This window comes from Branchiostoma belcheri, unplaced genomic scaffold, assembly GCF_001625305.1.
Source record: "Branchiostoma belcheri isolate BF01 breed outbred unplaced genomic scaffold, Haploidv18h27 scaffold95, whole genome shotgun sequence".
NCBI lineage: Eukaryota > Metazoa > Chordata > Leptocardii > Amphioxiformes > Branchiostomatidae > Branchiostoma > Branchiostoma belcheri.
Window position 1 is genome coordinate 1,035,562 of NW_017804631.1, and position 21,590 is coordinate 1,057,151.

General features: G+C 41.7%; 1 protein-coding gene across 1 annotated transcript; it reads right to left on the reverse strand.

The window, feature by feature from the left end:
- Nucleotides 1-631: 631 nt before the first annotated feature.
- Nucleotides 632-21,059, reverse strand: LOC109461715. Its single transcript, XM_019758103.1, is given in 33 exon segments — nt 632-771; nt 1,576-1,662; nt 2,096-2,224; nt 2,901-2,981; nt 3,404-3,641; nt 4,112-4,209; nt 4,622-4,774; nt 5,679-6,375; nt 6,766-6,767; nt 7,530-7,586; nt 7,794-7,942; nt 8,508-8,572; nt 8,816-8,883; nt 8,886-8,906; nt 8,909-8,947; nt 9,392-9,475; nt 10,029-10,109; nt 10,544-10,714; nt 11,100-11,207; nt 11,709-11,774; nt 12,802-12,972; nt 13,571-13,654; nt 14,048-14,086; nt 14,525-14,587; nt 15,070-15,256; nt 16,016-16,129; nt 16,351-16,429; nt 16,864-17,099; nt 17,440-17,538; nt 18,064-18,202; nt 18,782-18,951; nt 19,429-19,595; nt 20,931-21,059. Coding segments are annotated over 32 exon segments (3,933 nt in total). The 5' UTR covers nt 19,570-19,595; nt 20,931-21,059; the 3' UTR covers nt 632-754.
- Nucleotides 21,060-21,590: the final 531 nt, after the last annotated feature.

The window sequence follows — 21,590 nt, forward strand, 5'->3', positions numbered from 1 at the left end:
TCTTTTATCATGAGGTTCAAATATGATGGCAATAGTCAAAATCCTACATAACACGATATGTGAATTCATACATGCTCTTGGTACTGTACGTTGGTGAAGGTTACTCATCCAGGAATACGATCAATAGATGAAGTTGTTTAGTCATTTCACACTGGATTATTGAATTTTTAATGTGTAGACGTTTCAGCTAGTATCCACTAGCTTTCATCAGTACAAAGTGAAGAAATTTCCGGTACAAGTTCTAAATAAACAAAAACAATCCATGTTCTAAAGTAAGTTCTAAAAAAAAAAAAGTAACTGACACAAACCTTTGATGTATGTGTGTATAGTATGTGTCAGTTACTTTTTGTTTTTTTAGAACTTACTTTAGAACATGGATTGTTTTTGTTTATTTAGAACTTGTACCGGAAATTTCCTCACTTTGTACTGATGAAAGCTAGTGGATACTAGCTGAAACGTCTACACATTGAAAATTCAATAACCCAGTGTGAAATGACTAAACAACTTCATCTATTGGTACTGTATTTTGTGTGCTTCGTCTTGTCAACTCTGCTTTAACTGTGTACTGAACAGGGAAATCAGTCATCTTAACTGTAAAGCAGTTTTACATTTATCAGACTTACGATCAAAGGTTTGTTTGTTTGTTATCAAAGCTACATACTGATAAGACATTGTATTATCATGTTAATCTCTTCATGATGATAATGACGATGCTTCTTTTGTCTGTGACTTCATCTGTCTGGATTGTTCCTGGTCACATGACCACGCATCCTGTAACATATAAGGGATTAGCAAGATGTTAGATCAATAATGGTATATCTTAGAATTTTTATAACGGAGTGGTTCAATGCAAGGCCTATACGACCACTTCTCGGCATTGAACTAGAAATATGAGAGAAACATGGCTATGTCAAGAGATTTGAAAGCCTGTAGATTGTAGGTTGGTGGGAAACACTTGTCAGGGAGGGAATTCCAAAGCTTGGCCGTACGGGGAAAGAAACTGTCACTGTAGAAAGATTTCGAACAAGGAATTTGGACGGTGTAGTTTTGTGAGCTAGTGGAAAACTTAGCATGAACGTTTAACCCTTTTTGTCATAATAATGGTACATCCCTGGAATGGTGCAGTACGAAGTTTTGGAAACAATCAATGTCGGATGTTGTAAGTAATGAAACGATTCAGAAGTAGTAAAATTGCAGGGAAATATCATTCCAGCCTGAAACTTAGAAATATGGTGCTCGTTTAAGCACATTGATGTCAATTGATATTCAGTTTATTCTTTATTTCAAGCACATAGGCCCACATCATTACATAGTTAAAACAAGTAAACAAACATGCCAAAAGCTAATACATTAAATATGTGTATATACTGAATAAAATACAGTGGTTGGTATATTTATGTTGACTGTGTATATACCAAAATAATGTAGTGCTACCAGTTACCGAGAGAATATATCAGAATGTATTACAAGTTTCATGATACCATTACTTGAGTTGAAAACAGAATTAAGAATAGCATATTTTACGATAGGGGCCAATGCCATACAATACGGTGGGGTTCAGTGTTGCAGTCTTACCTTTATCATCAGCGTTCGCACCCGGGTCTCCTGCCTTCTTCTTGGTCTTCGGTACTACAGGAGCCACAATCTCTCCCGGCAGTTTCACTATAGTATACGAGAAAGCCGAATATAAATATGACCTCATTCAGTCAATATTGACAATGTTAACGTCCTAATTGGTATATACAGCTTAAACAGTCCTATACGAGAATAACAGTGTTGCATAGCTTTTTTCTCCAGATTCGCTTCTCTTTTGGAAGAAAGCCGATATGTAGATAGTTAAAGTATGTAATGTACGTGATCAACGTACACAAAAACACTTCTCTTCTTCTTTCCTTTGTCAAATTCTATGTTGATGTTTTATGTATAAGCCATCCGAGTTCTCTATTTTATGCAGTGCACATACTTCAGTCAAAAATGTTGTTCCTTACTTTTTTTCTGTACATTTCTGTACAGGGTCCTTGGCTTGAAAATAACAGAATAGAATGGGCCCCCAGCTGGCTTTTAGAAAACCCAATGTCTAAATATATAACTGTACCTCTCATCCTCTCCTTGTCCTCCGGCTCCAGCTCTACTCTCACCACGCTGAACCGGGAGTCCTCCGTGTTATCTGAGCTCACACTGTCTCTGTCACTTATCTCATCTTCACTGACATCAGGGGTCTCCGCTGGAAGGAAGGAAACATTCATGTTAGTTATTACCTTAGCTTAGAAGTTATCTGTATCTGTATAGCCGGTATAACCGCCCTTCGGCGTAACACACCGGCTTCTGTATCTGTATAGCCGGTATAACCGCCCTTCGGCGTAACACACCAGCTTCTGTATCTGTATAGCCGCTTTCGTATAACCGCCCTTCGGCGTAACACACCAGCTTCTGTATCTGTATAGCCGGTATAACCGCCCTTCGGCGTAACACACCAGCTTCTGTATCTGTATAGCCGGTATAACCGCCCTTCGGCGTAACACACCAGCTTCGCAGGCATGTGGTGCGGCGGCAGCTAGCTATATCACACCGTACAACTTGTTACACTCAATCTTTGTACAGTTAATTGCAGGAGTTGTTTAAAGCTTTCTAGTGACGATGTCCCAACTGTGCTTGGTGGCAACAAGTTCCTCCCAACGATAGTCCTTGGACAATACGAGTTTTTGAACACCTTAATTCTTGCTTGATAATTCTGATGTTCTTTCCTGGGCTGTATCAGATACTTAGTGGTCAGTACATTTTCTACATTATGCATAGTCTGGACATTTTTCGTCTGTCTTCCAGCAACAACCACTGTAGGTTGTGAGGATTAAGCCCAGATTCAATGACACTAAGAATGGTAATGAATTGTATTAACGTACCTCTGGGAACGACCATGGAACTTTCTATCTCCGTCGGTTTGGTGGGCACGATTTGTTCATCAATCTCTGATGGTGGGAGATCTACAAAGCAAACAAAAAACAACATAAGACTTATATTCTGTACAAAAAAAGCGCTTTACAGAGAATGTATTGATTAGGGCAGAACTCCCGTCTTTTCAACTGCTGTGCAGTATTATAGAGAGAAATACTAGAGGAGTAGGCAACATACAGAAAAGATAGGAGGAAAATGGACAGGCACGGCACTGAGTGAATTACGTTAAGAAGAACAGAAATCTGAGAGGTGGGCAAAACTGGTTGTAAGATCGTCTGTGGTGCCCCAATGGTCAAATAATTGAATGAATGAACTTCTTCTTATTGTACTTCATGCTCTTTAACAAGATAAGTACAGGCCATTTCTGCAGTAAAATTAGTGATATCTTATTACTATACAGATATACAGACTAATGTGTATAATCAGACTAAGAGTGAGGTAATGTCCTCACCTATACTGCCCCACTCAGGATCAAATTGCCAGGTCGCCACCATACTGGACACATCCGACGCTGCGTAGACCCTGCGTGGTGGCATGTTGTTCATCTGCATGTCGGCAGGGGGAGCTGCTTCCATGCGCGGCTGGGTGGGGTCTTCCCAGTCCCCGTCCACAAACACTTCGGCCACTCCGTCGTTCAGAGGGGAGTTGAAGTTTCCTCTGACAGCGAATAGGCCCTGGTCTCGGTCATGCTGGATTGGATTGGATTGTCTTTATTATGAGGGTGCAATCTATGGCCAAGTGGGTAGAGTGCTACATTCGGTAGGTCGTGAGTTCGATCCCCGGCCCGGCCCGGAGTCATACTACCAAAAACTTGGTACAGTATCATCTACTACTTTTGTCAGTCACTTAAAAGAAGTTGTGGATGCTACTTGAAACGTCTGACAATTTTCAAAATCTATCCAGTTGCCTGAGTAACAATTTTCTTGTGTATTGGTCTGAAATGTTGGTATTTTACAAAGATTCGCTCCATAAAATGTACATACAAGATCACGTCTATTGTTACCACGAAAATTCAATTCATCATAAAAGTATGCTCTGAATTAAGTAAAGCAGACACATTACGTAAACTTTAAGTTTAGAAAAACTAGATAACTTAGTAGATAAAACGTAAATGCATAGTACATATAAAATAGAGACGTAGTTTTACTACAGTATGTACCTGTATAGTGTCCATGGTGTAGTCGTACGGTGCCAGCTCATATCGCGGTGCAGACGCCAATGATGCAGACTCACCCAGGTCCAGGGTTGCCGTTTGAGCTGAAACCAAACAAAAATAATAATAACCAGAAAGGCCACATTTGTAAACCAATATATATACATAATGTTTACCTTCACATGGTCTACTACTGCTCTTTTCTTTCTTTCTGAAACATAATCATAGATATGGTGACCAGCCCACTAACCCTGACCTGCCACTTGCTACATCGTGTAATCCAGCACCACAACAGTCACCATCGTGATAGCCATCTTGCCCAAGTTATTGCATGATTTGTTGGAAACAGCATTAAAAAAACATAACAAAACAATATGTTTTCTTATGTGAAGGTAAACATAAACATAAACAAGACATCCAAGATTTGGTACGTCTGTTAAGTATTTAGAGTTGTTGTGAGTCAGCAAAGTGAATGAAACCTTAAGTCATGAGGAATTGTAGAGTTATGTTAGTTACCTTCTAACTGATCCTCTGGTGCTTTCTTCATTGACGATTTCTTTGACGATTTCATGGACGATTTTCTCTCAGTCTCTTCCGGCGGTGACTTCTTCAGACTTCCCTTCAACGAGCTTTTCGTTAGTGAATCCTTCTTCTTAGAACTGCCAAACTCTGTAGGTCATACAACTCAGGTTTAGACAAAGTTATGTTTGCTTGAAGCCAGCACCCAAATGCGAAAGACAAATGCATTTATATCACTAACGGACCAGCCATGCTTGTTTAACGTTAAAGATAGATACTCAGTATATAAAGCAAAACTATGAACCACTGCCATAGTCATAGGAAATATGTAATTTTTCAGCCATGCGAGTTGTGTACACTGACGATTTTCCAGTATGTGTCGTTGCATTCCAAGCCACCGCTTGCTCGCCGACTGTTTGGCACCAATGCATTGGCACCTGGCAGATGAAAGTGCTTGTAATGGGCAGTCATGAAAGCTAGAGGCGTGCCAAGTGTATATGGTGCATGTCAATTGTTCCTTTCCATGGTAGCTTGCATTTTCCTTCTTGTAATGGACGGAGTTTACAATGCCTAAATGCTGTCTTTCATAGGCAAAGCGCATCTTTCACAGGCAAAGAGCGTATATAGAAAGAAGCAATGACCACATCTAACGGCATCAAAAACCAGAGAGTTTTATGCATTTGCAGGCGTAAGTATGAAGGCAACCTCGATAAAGAGCGGCAAAAGATGATCGGCAAGACCAGGGTTTAGTCGGAAAGCAACCCTCTTGCAGCGGCACGTCCAGGCAGGCTGTAGCTTAAACTTAGTCTCTACCAGACTCTATATAATTGGTTGCTGAACAATAGTAGAAATTGTCCAAACAGACTGAGTGATATGCCAGCGGATTTAGTCGGTCAGAGGAGTACACGTTGCAAAGTGTGTACATGTGGCCAGCTCCTCTGGCAAATGTTCCACTCTATATTTGTCCAATTTCTGCTATTTTTCAGCAACTCATATAAGAGTCTGGTAGAGTCTACTTCTGTCCACCCGTCTACACCATAGCTGATGGACACACCCATCATTGCATGGGACACGACGCCTGCCAGATGCTTTGGGGGTCCCAGGGGTCTCCCTCGCTGCTTGTCCTCACTTCTCTGCTGTTTCTTTGCCAGGATCTGCATCAACTCTGTCGTTTCGAATTCCTTCTCGTCTTCAGACCGTTCTGCAGGTTCTATCGGAAGGTTGACGGCAGGGGCATCCTCTCTGATCTGCTCTTTGGGTTCTTTGAATTCCACAGATTGCGGCTCACTTCTCTCCTCTTTGAGTTGCTGTTTCTTTGCCAGAACGTTCTTTAATTCCACCATATCGACTTTGCTTCTAGGCCGATCGGCAGAAATTATCGGTAGGTTGAAGGAAGTTGGGTCGAATCCTTTTCCGGATCCAAACTTTTCCTGCAAGGTTGTCTTCAGACCAACCTCAGTCCCAGTTTGCTCGTCCGTAGGTTTGTTCCTTCTGAGTTCCATTTGCTGGTCCGTAGGCTCTATCCTTCTGAATTCCAGGTAGTGGTCTTCAGGCTGTTCTACCGTGGATATCGGGGCAGTTTCGATGGGCTGATATTTGACTCGTCCTTCCAGTTTGGGTCCCTTTTTGTCCTTGCTCTTCTTGCGAGACAGACTTGGCGACTTCCTTCTTTCCAGAAGTTTGATTTTGGGTGGTTTCTGCTTCTTGGAACTCGTGTTTAGCTTGATCGGCTCCACATGTTCTTCGCCGTACTGTAGCGCGTTCATGACAGAATCGGAGTCGTAACGCTTCAGATGTTCTGCCTCTGGAAGCGGCAGGTCGCTCGCTGCTGACGCCACTCTCTTCACAGGAACTGGAGAATGTTTCGGCGTATCTCCAACAGGATGGCTCTTCTCCTCAGGTGTATTCAGCAGTATGGGGACAGAGAGCTCTACTTCCTTACCGATGCGTCTCTCTGTGGTAGGAAACGTTTCTCTCTCCACTTCAGTTTCCGGTGAGGAGTCATCAGTAGATTCACCTGACTCTACAGGTTCCTCTTCTTTCCGTCGTTTGGGCATACGGAGGGACTTCCATCGCGGTAGCTTTCGCGGCGCCTTTGGCTCGGGTTCTGCTTGCTCTTTTTGCTCTTCGGGAGGCGTTACCTCTTCCTGTGACTGCGTTGGTATCATACGCAGGGACTTCCATAGCTCTGGTTTTTGAAACATCTTTTGCTCGGGCTCTTTTTGCTCTTCTGGAGGAGCTGGTTCTTCCTCTGGCTCTTCCACAGCCTTCTCTTCTGGGGCTTCTTTGAGCTTAAAGCTCGGCTTTTTTGGCACTTTGGTTTACGATTTGTGTGAAGAAGTAGAAATTGTTACACACATTTCCTTCAATTAGCAATACTTTTTATGAATCAGCTTTGCTAATAGCTTAAAACAATGGCGTAGTTTCATCAGGTCACATAAATCAAAACGCAGCGGATTGGTGTTTTACTATTTCGTTATTTGTATATACAGTCAAAGCTGTACTTTATGAATTGATAATGATATTCGACATAATACCACCCTATGCATTACCTGTATGGCATACTCTTACGTGTCTGTATGTAATGCTCTAATGAACATCCACAAGAAACAATATCAACTTAACAAATCAGTACGACAAACGCTGGTAACTCACTCTTCAGTTTGCTGGACCATTTCCTTTTCTTCTTGTCGTCTTCTGGAAGAAAAAAGGAACCATACAGCATTCGTTATAGAGCACAGGGTATTAGAAATATTGGCAATACGTCAATGCAGGATATAATTACCATGATATAAGACTTAGACTAAGAGGTCCAACGTTATACTGCATTTTACAACATGCGTGATACTAGTTTTTTTGTGTGTTAAGTTTGACTTCTTTTGAGGCAGTGGAAGACATATCCTACCTTCCTCGGCACCAGGGGCTTGTTTTTGGGACTGTCGCCGGCTGAGAGACTGGGGTTCTATAGAGAGATATCGTTTGTTAACATCATCAGAGACTGGTGATGTCTACATTATATCATTGCCTACATTATAGTAGCCAATACATATACCCTGTCGCTTCATATTTTTCTGAAAAAATACGAGAACCAACAAATTAAATTGGTGTGACCTAAAGATTGTATGATACACAATAACTAAAACTGAAAAAGCCTGGTGACAGGGTTTACCTTCAATGTCCACGGATTCAGGCAGAATGGTTCTCCCGGCCACTCCGTTCTTAGCGGCTTTCTTGATGATCTTCGTCACGTCTTTCTGTACGGGCTTGTCTGCATCGTCTGCCATAATGACCACAAACTCAGCCACCACACTGCCCTTCCTGGATAAAAACATCGGCGGCAACCAAGCTTTAGTCTGTTTTTTTTTATTCCAACATTTCATGACTGGACATGGTGACGGCACACTCAAGTTATATCAACTTACTTTATACCGTCACCAACGCAGAGGACAAATACGGAACAGGACAATGCTCATTTTCACTTGAGTTGAGTGAGGAAAGTCGTGTTAAGTGTGGCAGGACTCGAACCCGGGACCTCTAGGTTCCGAGTCGAGCATGCTGCCGCTACGCCACACGACCCCACAAGCTTTAATCTAAAGCAATATTTACAATTAAGATTATCATCTAGTGTTTGATTACATCCAAGCAGGGAAGTATTGTTTTAGGTGGTCTAGCCTGTCCTGATTGCTTCGTTTGTGTAGTGGGTGGGAGGTGATTTTGACAGTTGATTGATGTAAGGTCACCCTAAAGGTGACCCAGCGCGCGACAAATTCGACATAATAATACATATGGTTCGGTTTCACGATCATGATTTATCAGTAGAAACTTGGTTGCGTGGCTTTATATAGTATACATAGTAGCAAACAAACTAGCATATAGGACTCACTTAAATCCAGTGATTTGTACAGCATAGAAGGAATCGCCCAGTTCCTTCGCAAGAGACTGTTCAAGCTGGAAAATACAACATTAATGCCATTATAGAAGATACGGTTAGTTTGTAGACTAGACAACAATCAAATAAATGATCTATTCCGTATGTAGGTACAGCATTTTGTTGAAGAACATTTGAATGTTGAAACATTTGTTGAACAAACATGTTGAAACATTTTGCAAGGCTACTCTCTCCGAATCATTGAGTTAGCTGTCATCATTAAACACAACCAACCAATCAGAATATCTGATATAAAGTCCTACCATGCTCTTGGTGGCGCTGGCTAGTTCCATGAACTCAGGAGACGACGGGTCTGCCAGCTCTTCTGTAACTCTCCTGACAGCTTCATCGAACCGGAAGGGTGTTGTTTATCACGACGTCATCAGTTGTGGGTTCTGTAGGAAAAATTGATGACGTCAGAGTTTTGTGTAGGCAGGTGACTCTTACCTTTCACAAAAAGAACAATACCTATTTCTTAGTATTTTGTGATTTGCAACTTGGATGATATGATGTCAGTTCGCAACAAGGGAATGACCATTACTGAACACGTCCTTGTTTTAAACATTCAAGGATATACACCGGTAGTAATATTTATTTTAATGCTACTGATATGAATCTGCACCTTTAACAATATAGAGACATTGTTCATTGGTGATGACACTGCCCAAGAATCTAACACATAACAGAACGATCACGAAGACAAAAGGTACACGGAGACTCTGCAAAGAGAAAGATGTTAAGAAACTAAACAGTAGGACAAGATCCTCCTGTCGGATGACAAACATAAGACCACAGATGTACAGACACGGACGCACAGCTAGATGATTCTGAGAACAAACCGTCCGAAGTGTCTGAAAACGCGAGGGATTTTGTCCTCTGTAGTCCCGGCCTGGGTGGCATGGCAGCCATGGCAGCAGACACAGCTGTGTTGTAGTAATACATGTGAGGAAGGAATACATTTTACAAGCAGGCTTTTCAATTCTATAGTTGCCTGATGGCAACGAGTTAGGTGTTATTTCTTAAAAAAGGGTTCATGGGTTTTCAGTTCCTAAAATGATGCCATACTTGGATATTAGTCCATGGTATGAATTAATCCTGTCACCAAGTAGTATCCTGTTATAAAATGTCATATAGAATGATTGAATGGCTACGCAAGATGCTAAAAACTGGTTCAAAAAATATTGGTCTTACCATTCAAATACTTACGGGCACAAGCAAACACACACACGTGCGCGCGCACACACATACTTATGTACACACGGACACACATACATGCACATAAACACACACACACACACACGCGCGCACACACACGCACACACACACACACACACACACGCACACACACACACACACACACACACACACACACACACACACACACACACAAACCCATTCCTTACAGAAAGAAGCTTAGCAAAAGCGAGGCCTTAGCTGAAAGATGTGCTTGACTAATCAGTTATGCCTAAGACAAACCTTGTCTCTTCTTGGTACTCATCCGTTTAATAGGTATCTCTGGTTTGTCGTCTTCTTCTATCTCATTGCCATCTTCATCTTCTGCAATATCACCAATCGAGAGAAAGCAAGCGGGAAGCATTATTTGGCAGAAAGAGCAAAATGCAAAAGAAGCAGTAGCGAGAAATTCCTACTAAGTAAATAAAATAATGTCTTGTACCACAAATTCAAGATGTTCTCTAACTTGAAATGATGAAAGTTCATCTGTGTCGGTATAATTCATTATGAAACAAAGACTTAAAAGCTTTCCTTCCAACACTGGAATGAATTGGGGCTGACTCCTTCAACCTTGTCTCCCACGTAACATTCCAAGAGTACACGGGTCCATTCCGTGAACAAGGTTGAAGGAGTCAACCGAAAATTTGGAGTAAGTCCCAATTCATTCCAGTGTTGGAAGGAAAGCTTACTATTATAGTCTTTATTTCATAAATTCAAGATTTATTTTGTATAAAAAGACATTTGTACTGCAGACATACCAAAAATCATAAACTTCTCAGGTTCATTTCCCACGGACACTGCGTCCTTAGGTGGTAGATATTTCACAGATCCACGGCTTCGTACCGTCCCTTTGGCCTCCCTCTTTGATTTAAAGGAGACCCGTGACTGTTTTCGGAACGGGCTCTCTGCTGCCTGAGTCACCTCCTCTTCTATGGGTCGTGTACAAGAGGAAGCAATGGGCGACAGGAAGCAAGCAAGACGCGTTATTGGCATACAAGCTAGGCAGAGGCAAAGAGCTACTTGCTAAAAGACTGCAATTTGTATAAAGCTAGGCAAAGAGCCACTTGCTAAAGACTACAACTTATATAAAGGCAAAAGATGCACTTGCTAAAGACTTAATATAGCTACAACTTATATAAAAGCTTGGCAAAGGCATAGGCACTTGCTTAAGACTGCAACTCGTACGAGCCTGATTTCTACTCAGTACATCAAGTTCCTTTCCAAGTATTCACATCCAATCTTACGTTACCAATAACTTCTAAGCTAAGTGTATGAATGAGATTATAGTTTGTACACATAGTGACATAGACATACCTGGTGAGACATATTGTAAAGGCTCATCCCCCATAGTTACATCCTCTTTTGGCGGTATGTACTTGTAGGAGCCCCGAGACCTCCTGGTCCCTCGCGATGCCACAGTGCCTGTAAAACGTACGTGAAAATAAGAATACTTCTCCTACAGTATGTTGATTTGGAGACGTCCTCGGCGTTTTGTTTAGTGAGTTGTCTCTATTTTCTCTATTGGTGACCATTCCTCGTTTGCTCCTGGTAGAATTCTGCAAAGTTATTTCTATGTGGATATATAACTTTTTTTATTATTGATGCTTACAATAGATTGCGCTTGCTATACATTTTGCTTACAATGATAATGCTTGATGATAACCATGATGAATTGCGTCTAGGTAATGGTAATGATAATGATGAATAGATGATAATGATTGATACACTTATGAAAATTGGTGCTTATGATAATAACTTACTTGGAACGTATAGTAAATGTGTTATAATAAGAAATATGTGCCAACAGACTGTACAACTACAGAGTTAGACATTGATAATACTATCTGATCATGATGTATATTACAGTAAGCACGGTATAACAAAGTGAATGTGTATTGTCCCTGAGATGGTTTGAAACTCGACCTTTGTAGCTACCAGAATCCGATTTGAACGATCTCTGCGTTAACCACTCGTGGATCGCCGCCGTCGCTGGAACATAGAATAGAAACATGTTCTGTTACAGTGTAGCGACACGTTCTGTGACAATGTAGCAACACGTTCTGTCACTGTGTAGCACACTGGATACATGTAACACCGTACAGAGGGAACCGTAGCCACACAACCAGTACGAAACTCTCTTTGATGAAGAGTAAACTTTAAGATTTTTTGGACATCACCTATAGACGCCACAACACCAGTTATTTCACCAACATACACAACGAACATATCTGTCCCAACTCCACATACCTTGGACACATTATCCGGCTTAGTAACGAAAGGAACTGGAAGGGGTTTGGGCAGGAGGGGGTAGGGTGGGGTGGAGAGACAACCCAACACAACACAAGACTTGATGCAGGTGCACAACCCAACACATGAATGGATTAGTTAGACAGACAGTTGTATTTGTATCTTCTCTTCCCTTGCTGAATGGTTCTTTGGCGCAATGGGTTAGGAAACGGGTAGATTCCAGTGAAACCAAGTTACACCACCGACAAACCAAGATTTTGGTCACAAGAGATAGATGGCGAAATCACACAATTAGTAAAGAAGACCGGCATCTCTCCTGCTTCAATTTGGGATGGAGGAAGATGCAGACTTAGAGGTTATAGAAGACAATTTTGTAACGATGGGTAGTTATAAGAACACTGATACACCAACGGTTTTTGTCACAAGATGCAGGTGACCAGAACACACTTCCACAGTTAAAGATGGAGACCGTTGACAACAACAGTTGTGGCAGGCCTCGTGTTCAGGGAAGATGTAGAGGTTATGGAAGACGACTTTGTCTTCAAGGACGTCGACACGGTGGTTAGTCACAAGGTGTTGGGGTGGGGAGTTGGGGATTCCGAAGTATTAAATGGCTTCCATGGACAAATACTATACCAGGGACAAATAATGAAGAGGTATAGAGGTCTTATGGAAGACGACCTTGTATTGACGGACACGATGGTTAGTCACAAGAAGTGGGGGTGTTATAGGGGGTTGTTGAAATGGATTCCATGGACAAATACTATACCAGCTCCCCCGGTGTAAAGATCCTCGTCATCCCCGACAGGACCCTCCGGCTCGGTGAACAGGCTGGGGCGGAGACCCCGCCACCGCTGCCGCGCCTTGACCGAAGACTGCCTGCGCATTTCCGGGTCTCGTACCGCGATCTCAGCTATGACTTCCTGGGTGGCTTCCTCCGCTGTTCGTGAGCGTGTGGACGAACAGGATTTGATTTGATTTGATTTATTGAAACTGTAATAATGTGGGACAAAGGCAGCCGTTGCTGGTGTTGTGTCCCACACATACAAACAAACAAACAGAGGACATGACAATACTCATTTTCACTTGAGTTAAGTGACGTCGTGTCATTCCTTTCCCACAAGAGCACAAGATCGGTGGCACGTCAAGACTCGAACACGGGACCTCTTGGTTCCGAGTCGAGCCACACGACCCCACGTAATACAACAGGATTCACTGATTCAGAAATATCACATCAAACCTTATCATGTATGAGAAGTAATAGATTAGGATACAGACCTTCCTCTCTATGGCTATCTTTCAATCGTAGGACACATCTTTGAGACACTACATGACTGTTTTTAAAACGTAGATGTCTCTTAAGTATAATGTGATGAAATGTACCTGGCAATTCAAATGGAACGCTGTGAATATCAAAAGCCTAAATCTATTATTAAAAAGTAGTTGAATCGGTTCTCTCGAACGAAGCTTTTTAGTATTGCAGTAAGGATGTACAACATTACCACTCGAGCACAGAGCTGTCTCTGTAGAATACAGACCTAGTTCGGGAACAGATTCAGCAGCAAACAGCGACCCTTGTTGGTGAGGCTTCCCTGCGCTGGCAACGTAAGCCGCCAGGATTTCTGAAAAAAAAAACGAAAAATGAATCTCAGATTTACTGGGTTCCTCGAGTAGTGAGGTTCACTATGATCAAAAATATACCCACAGCTATGATCTGTATCACTATAAGCAGGTATAACCGTCCTTCGTAGTAACACACCAGCTTCACAGGCACGCGGCGCGGGACAGCTAGCTATATTACACCGAACGACCTGTCGCACCCAATCTTTGCATGTCTAACTGTAGGAGTGTATGATGCTTCCAACTTATACATACTGACTTCCGCCTTACGCCTTACACTGTCGCCTTACTGCAAAGCATTAAAGCAGTAGATTTCTGTATTAATTCCTGTTATGATTTCTCTTCCTTTAGAAAACCCAAGAGAAAGAACCCATGATCCTGCCGCCTACACTTACCATCGGGAGATGCGGTCGGTTCTATGCTGGGTGCTTCGGCTGTGCAGAGCGTGATCATGAAATGTAAGATGATGTCAATATTATTGATTGAATGAATGAATGAATGAATGAATGAATGAATAAAAGAATGACATGAATGAATGACTTATGTTGGTTATGTTCGGTTTATTTTGTTTTAATTATGTTAATAACGTCTTCATATATCTATTAAATGTCTATTAAATGTATGAAGATTATTGTTTATGCTGTTTTTGTGAAGCGATGATCATGGTAATTTTGAGGGAGAAACCAACCAGAGTGGTAAAGAAAGTATCGCCCTAGTCCTATAGGTTTGTATTTACATTTAACGTGAAAACATCACTCAAGACCTATTCTACATAGAAACCTCTTGAAGTACTGAAAAAAAACTTAATCTCAAGCACTTTGTACAGTTGTAAAGAGTCACTAGATCTAGAGTCAAGTATCTAAACAACTGACCTTCCGGACTGGGACCAGCGACGTATAAGTCGTCAGTTTCTGGTGGTGGCGGTGGAGGTTTCACTGTGGGAATAAAGACGGAACAACTCATAACATAGTGTTAGAGAATCCGGGAGGGGTACGCACGTTCCAACTGTCTACCATGAGGCTACAGACATGTATATAGCAAGAACATGAAGACAGGAAACGAGATTAAGTGAGTCCTATCTAGGACCTTCATCCTAACTTCCTGTTTGTGTCTACCAGGCTTCAGAAGCGACTGGAAAAGTTACTAAGACATTGGCCAGATAGTCAGATAACATGTCAATGGTGTTGGTCTGCTATTTATAGGTTATAGGAAGGGACAGAAAACTGTTCTCATTTAGCGGACCAACTCCCCTGGCATGTTATCTGTCCATGGGACCAATTTCTACTCTTTCAAGCCGCTTCTGAAGCCTGGTAAAACACAATCAAACACACGCACAGATATAAACCACAAATACAACTTCCGTACCGTACTACGTGTACGGAGGTAACTGATTAGATGTGACTGCAATGAATCTAACCTTCCTGGTGCGTGTACTGGATCCTATCCTTCAGCCGTTCTGCCAGGTAGTCAAACTCGATGTCCTGACCTGGCATTTTCCGTTTGCCGCCCGAGATGAGGTCGCCTTCCCCCGCCGCAGGCTGATTCACCCTCTTCAGGATCTCTTTATACTCTTCATGGGCCCTCATGTAGTCCCACGCACCGCACTGAGGAAATGTGTGTATACCAAGCGCTTCTAGCTCTGCTTGACTGTGTCTAACAGTCAATTAGATATAGAAGTCTAAATACTACGTAAGTGTTAATGGGCCTAAATTCCCCTCCTAGCTCTGATTGGCGGATGTTTTTCCGCCAATGAGATATAGGAGGTTACCATGTAATCTTATCTTTCAAATAGCTCTGTTAGCATTTAATTTAATATTTTAATGTCTTGGGGTGGTGGGACTACGGCGCACCTGTCAACTTTGTATATTTAAACGTTAATTGTACCTTTTTGTGTGTGGCGCTGTTAATATAAGTTGTTAACTTGAGTGCAGCGTCACACTGTCCTTGTTATGTCTTTATGTTTTGATGAATAAAAAAATGTGTGTATGGTTTTTCCTTTAGTATATATGCTAGCGGTACATATACTGTTAAAGGTATCTGGAGGAGTTTTTTTCAGAATCTAGCGTTAATGCTCCATCTGTAAATAGGTCCAAATCTTGTCCATATAGCTGTGCTTCAAGGGTACTCCTTCACTCCTTCACCGGTGCTTTAAACTGTTCCTTTTCTTAAACGGTTAGAGCTGTCTTCAACATATTTTGTCGAATGTATATTGTACTTTATACTGACTATATGCTGCTATTTGCCTGTGGATGTAGGGCGATCATGGGTGGCCTATCGTATGCTCCCCATGGAGTCAAGGACCCAAGAAACTAATTATTACTCAGTAAGTACAATATACCTTTCATTAGATATGCATATTTTACCTGTAGATAGATGTCCACCTTATCCACGTCCTTCCTGATGTCGTCCGGTGAGAAGTATTTGGAGGAGTCGTCCGAATCTCCTGACGGGAAGGCGCTGTCGTCCTTCTCCAGGACCTGGTGCGTTTTATTGATAAGTCATGAGTATACGCAACTGGTTTGTTTATTCGCACAAGATATTCAAATCCTTTATTGCACTATTTCAAATGTACATCAGCTATATATACAGGTAAGTTATAAGATAGTATAAAAGAAAACACGATGAGGGAGAAAGCCTACAAGGCTTATACAAAGCCCTCCTCCTTCAAACGTAACAAATATTAATCATGAAACTATACCTGTTGCCTGTCCTCATACTCTGCGTACTCCGCGTACAGCTTGTTCAGTCTGTCCTCATCTGAGAACTTCTCCTTGAACCTGAACGTGGTATCAATCAATCAATCAATCAATCAATCAATCAATCAATCAATCAATCAATCAACCAATCAATAAATCAATCATAAGTTTCACAGACCCTGGAAAGACCCCCTCCTCCCCCAAATAGTCAGTAAAAACATAATATTAGTCTCCACCAGACTAACTACAAGGTTCAAAAGCAGTACAATTTAGATAGACAAAGCACATAAATAAAATAGAGAGAGAGAGTTCCTTAGAGAGAGAGTGACGCTTAGGGCGGCGCCCATCTCCATTTTAGTTGCCCTGGGCCACACTCAACAGTGCAACCACAGCAGCGGCTAGTCCACTGGTAGTGGTGTGTGTTCAACTCCCATACTTTTGCCCAAATACTGAGTGCTAAGCGGAGAAACCAGTAAGATAAAGTACGTAACAGAATCAATCTCTATGCCCCCTACCTTCCAGATCTGGACGGATGGACGCGGTACACCCTCACACAGAAGCCTTCTGTCGGTTCGAACTTGTTCATGATGCAGTTGACCTTCAGGTCCTTCTGGTAAGCCCAGGGGATCTCTGCCTTGTTCATGCCTTTGGTGTCCCCGTACCCGAACAGTGCCATGGCGTCCTTGGCCAGAGCGATGTCCACTACACTCTCTCCTCCCAGCGGCGTGCAGTACAGGTCCAGGTCTGCTTTCTGGTAGAACAAGAAATTTATCAACTTGAAGTTCTTATCCAACAACCAATGATTTTTATCTGCTAGCTAGCTAGCTGTATTCAATCTGGGTAATGAGTTCTTACTGCTATATTGTCTGACGCATGGTTTCTATTCTGACTGTACCGTACGATATGAATGTTATTTCTTTCTTCCTGACGGAAATAAATGTTTTACAAATTGAAATAGCGATGCCTTCCTCTTCGTGTTGCAAAAAGGCAGAATTTCTCTGTCATTTTTGATGGAAATGTTGATACATTGAAATATTTTATTCAGAAAATACAACAATCATCGGAAACAAAAGTCCACAGAAAACCCTTACCTGCATATCCTCTTTCGTGCCAAACAGAGCCACCAGTCCGACATGGCAGCCGCCCATCCACACCAGGTAGGACATGCGCGCAAAACAGTTGCGGACGCTCTGTTTGTGAAGAACATGTCAAAGGTATAATATTTTTATCAAGTAAAGCATTTAAAGAGACATAGTTATAAAAGGTATCACAATGTACACAGACATTATTTCTGTCCAAAAAGGACGCCACAGACATTGATATTATGGTAGTTTGTACCCAAAGTATTCCAAAATCGCAACAAAAATTTCTTTGTTATTGTACGTTTTTCTTTTGGAATTACACCTGTGCAGACTTCGTTCCACGTAGCCTCTACCGGGCTTCGGGCCGACTGGAAAGAGTAGAAATTGGCCAAATAGAGAGATAAACATGACAAGGCAGTTGATCCGCTAGAGAGTACATTTTGCCGTACGTTTGCCGCATGCTATTTCTCTATTCTGCGAATTTCTAGATTACTATGTCCAGTCGGCCCGACGCCTGGTAGAGGTTACATTTCACGTACAAATACTGCCATTTTACAATAGCCCCAGCTCATCCGCTTGAAGATTTCATTTCACTACATACACTATTGACAGTTGACACCACCCCTAGCTCACCTGGTAAGAGTAGTGGTACTTCTCGGGAACCCGTCTGACCTCCAGGGCCAGCTTACACCACGGCCACGTCATCATGAGCGCGATGCGCGGAGGGCCCTTCTCAGCCGGGCCGCGGGGACCGTTAGCCAAGATGTCATGTCTAGAAATGTGTGTACATTGGTATAGGATTAATTAACCTTTATCACACTTAATTAGCAGTTTTGGTTACAGGGTTAGGAAGCAGGGAAATGCTTAAGGAACAGTGTGAGTGCATCGCAAAGGTGTGATTTGATTTCTAAATATTTTAATTCTGTTTTCTTGTAGTTCTGCCAAAAAGTAATGTGTAACAAAGATTTTATTCATATTGTGTGGTACCAACACGGACCGTTGGATGGTATGTAACGTTACATGCAGACGTGTGTATAAGCTTACACATTTTGTACATTGATGAGAAGAGCCAAGTATTAAAGTATTAAAAGACGATGTTCTATGTCACGGTTTCGGTAGTGCTCATAGCTCTTCCTCCACCTCCTTTTATCTCCCCAAACAATGCATTAAAGCTAGTTATCCATTTTACACTTGGGTGGAATACTAGTGAAACAAGGCCAGGAATCGAGTCCATGTGGCCTCTCATGTCCGGCCTAGCCACTCGTACACCTGAGAGCGACTCCCCTACCTTCTCAGAATGGCAAAGTGTTTAAGATATGGGATATCTCAGTGAAATATTTCTCTGACTTACTTGTAGTTGAGTCGCACCATGCTGACAGCCGACTGAGACCATAACTTCCTGGCCTCGTCACAGATGATATCATACAGCTTCGCCTGTACGAACTTGTCGTCCCGTGTGTACTGTTTCTTACCACGGCGGAAGTTGGCGTTGATCTGTGCGTACAGACGCTTACAGGCGACCTGTGTACAGAAGTAAAACCATGCATTTATGTAAGAATGTTGGGCTGCAAGGATTAGGTTTGCAGAGTCACAAAGACTCATATAAATTTGACTGTATAAAAGGTATCTTTATTTTATTAGATACGTAAATCTTACATTGGCGCTCCCCAAAAGTTTTGTTGTTTCTGGTTCACTTGTAATAATGTCCCAAGGACGACATGGGTGAAATGTTAGTTAATGTTGGAGAAGTCACCTGTCAAAAAGAACGTTCTTTAATTCATTTCACTTGATAAGGTCAATTGACTGTGATTTTGACAAATTTAGGACTTGTAAATGGGACCAAAAACATCTTTGCTGTGTCATAATTGGGATCTCTACGGGTAGAACAACCGATTCTACCAGATGTCCACAAATCATACGTTACTTTTAGGACCAATCACGCAAAATTTATCTTCATCTAAACATTTCCATAAGGTATGTACACGTTGCTGTACAAACCTGCACCATCCTTGTGGCGTGCCCCTCTGTCCTCACATTCTCCTCCTCCACCCTCTCGGCGTCTCTCTTCCGGGATCTGTCCTTACGGGAGGTCCCCTTCACCCGCCACGGTTTGGACGCCGGCGCATCCCCCTTCGTCATGATGCTTTCTTAAAGACGTTGCTTAGCTGTTGCGAAGATGTTTTTTTTTTATTGAAACATATAATGACAAAACGCGGTGGCGACACACTCAAGTTACACTTATATTCATGTCGCCACCAGACAATACGTAATACATACGACAAGTAAAGCACAGATTAACATATTGAAAAGATGTTTTGGATGAGTACAAGGTAAAGGTAGTCCCATAGCCATTTTGCAACCGTATAGGGGCAGTGGGTTGTTGATCCACTGTACCTAGGGCACTGTATCTAGGGCTTGATAAGACCTCAAGATGATATTAGATTTTGAGCTACCTAGCGGCTTGTTATGGTACTGCAGCGGACCTTCCGTTTTTTTTATATTTCATGATCTGGACATCCTAGGTTACCATAGGTAATAATCCATTGATAAACTCCCCGTACTACTACTCTTCCTAACTACAGGGTAGGTGTGCTACAGTCGTTTAATTGAGAGAGGGCGCTATGTGGTTTTGCTTGCGCCTGGGGGCGGATTTGTCTGTAAAATGGCACGCCTATGAGTGAACTCAGAGTCCCAACCAAAATAAAGACTTTCCAACAGTAGAAGCCATTGGATACAAAATGGAAGACAAAGCCTGTAGTTGTACCAAGCAGATTTATATACATGTACAGTCAGGTTACACTTGTCCGAGTCAGGCAAATTTCCATCAAACTTCCTTAGTATGGCATAATCAATAAATTTTCGACCTGGACGTCGAACCTTCATATACGTATCACACTGGTTAAAAAAACACGGAGAAGCATTTTCTGTCTGTGTGTTTGTTGTGAGGTTCTTGTTATGGCTATCGAATGCATGACAGACCTTCATTGTACGCAAAAAAATTGTCTTACATTTAGCTAAAGTACAGGTCATTTATAGAGATAAAGCAGTGAGTAAAATTACAGTGATACCAAGATTTTACTACAAACAGGCTGTACAGACTAATGTGAACTACTATGTACAGGTTCGCTTCTTTAGACAATTGTAGATGCATGAACATATGAAGCTTATATTACATGTACATGGTTGTCTTAGTGATAAGGAATACGGATTTTATTGTTCTATCTAAATGTCGAAAGCTGCGAAACTTGTCTTGTATACAATTAAAGAGGATATTTCTCTCATTTTTGATAATTCGCAGCCAACAACAAAACGACACTTGTCCTCAATTCTATCTAAATTACAATATTGGCACATAAATTCTTTTCTGCAGAGGAATGTGGCTATATATGTCCTTGTTAACTGGTTGGGTCACTCGAGCAACATGGCGGTGTCAATAATTATCATACTTACGAAATAAGAACTTTCAAATAGAATTAGAATAAACAGAGAAGTTCACCTACCTCAATTGCTTCAACAGTACTCTTTCTTTAAACCAGCCCTCTACATTGGTTACATATCAGATCACTGCCATGATTGATTAGGCGAAGTTCGATTCTCAGAAGGGACGAATAGTCAGACGATAACAGATACTAGTATTTCATGTGTTGGTATGTTCCAAAACCGGGGGCAAGAATTTTGTTGCTGATATTGTTGTTTGGTAGAATTTAAGACTTAAACGCGGTGTTAAACTTGTAATTTGTGATCACAAGGTTAGTATTTTGATCTTTATTTATTTGGTGTGCATTTTAACTAATTTACTATCGGGAAAATGCAATATATTCATATGTCTACCCCCATGGAATTTATGGTATATTCCGAAACTGGACGAACTTGCCTGACAACTTTTGTGCAGACGACTCTGCTAATTATCAGGATGAGAACAAAACAGTATGTTTACGTCTTACTCAAGCCGAGATACTATATTTAGTGGTTGAGCAAACTGCAACGAAGGCGAGCACATGACAGAAAAATTACTTACAGAACTTTTAAACAATGATGAAATTTATAAAACTCATAAAATAACTCTTTGTGCATATTTAAAGAAGTCCCAAAAGCTTGACATTATCTCAGTGAACGTAGACTCGCGAATGGACAGTTACATCTTACAGCGTGTGTTTTGG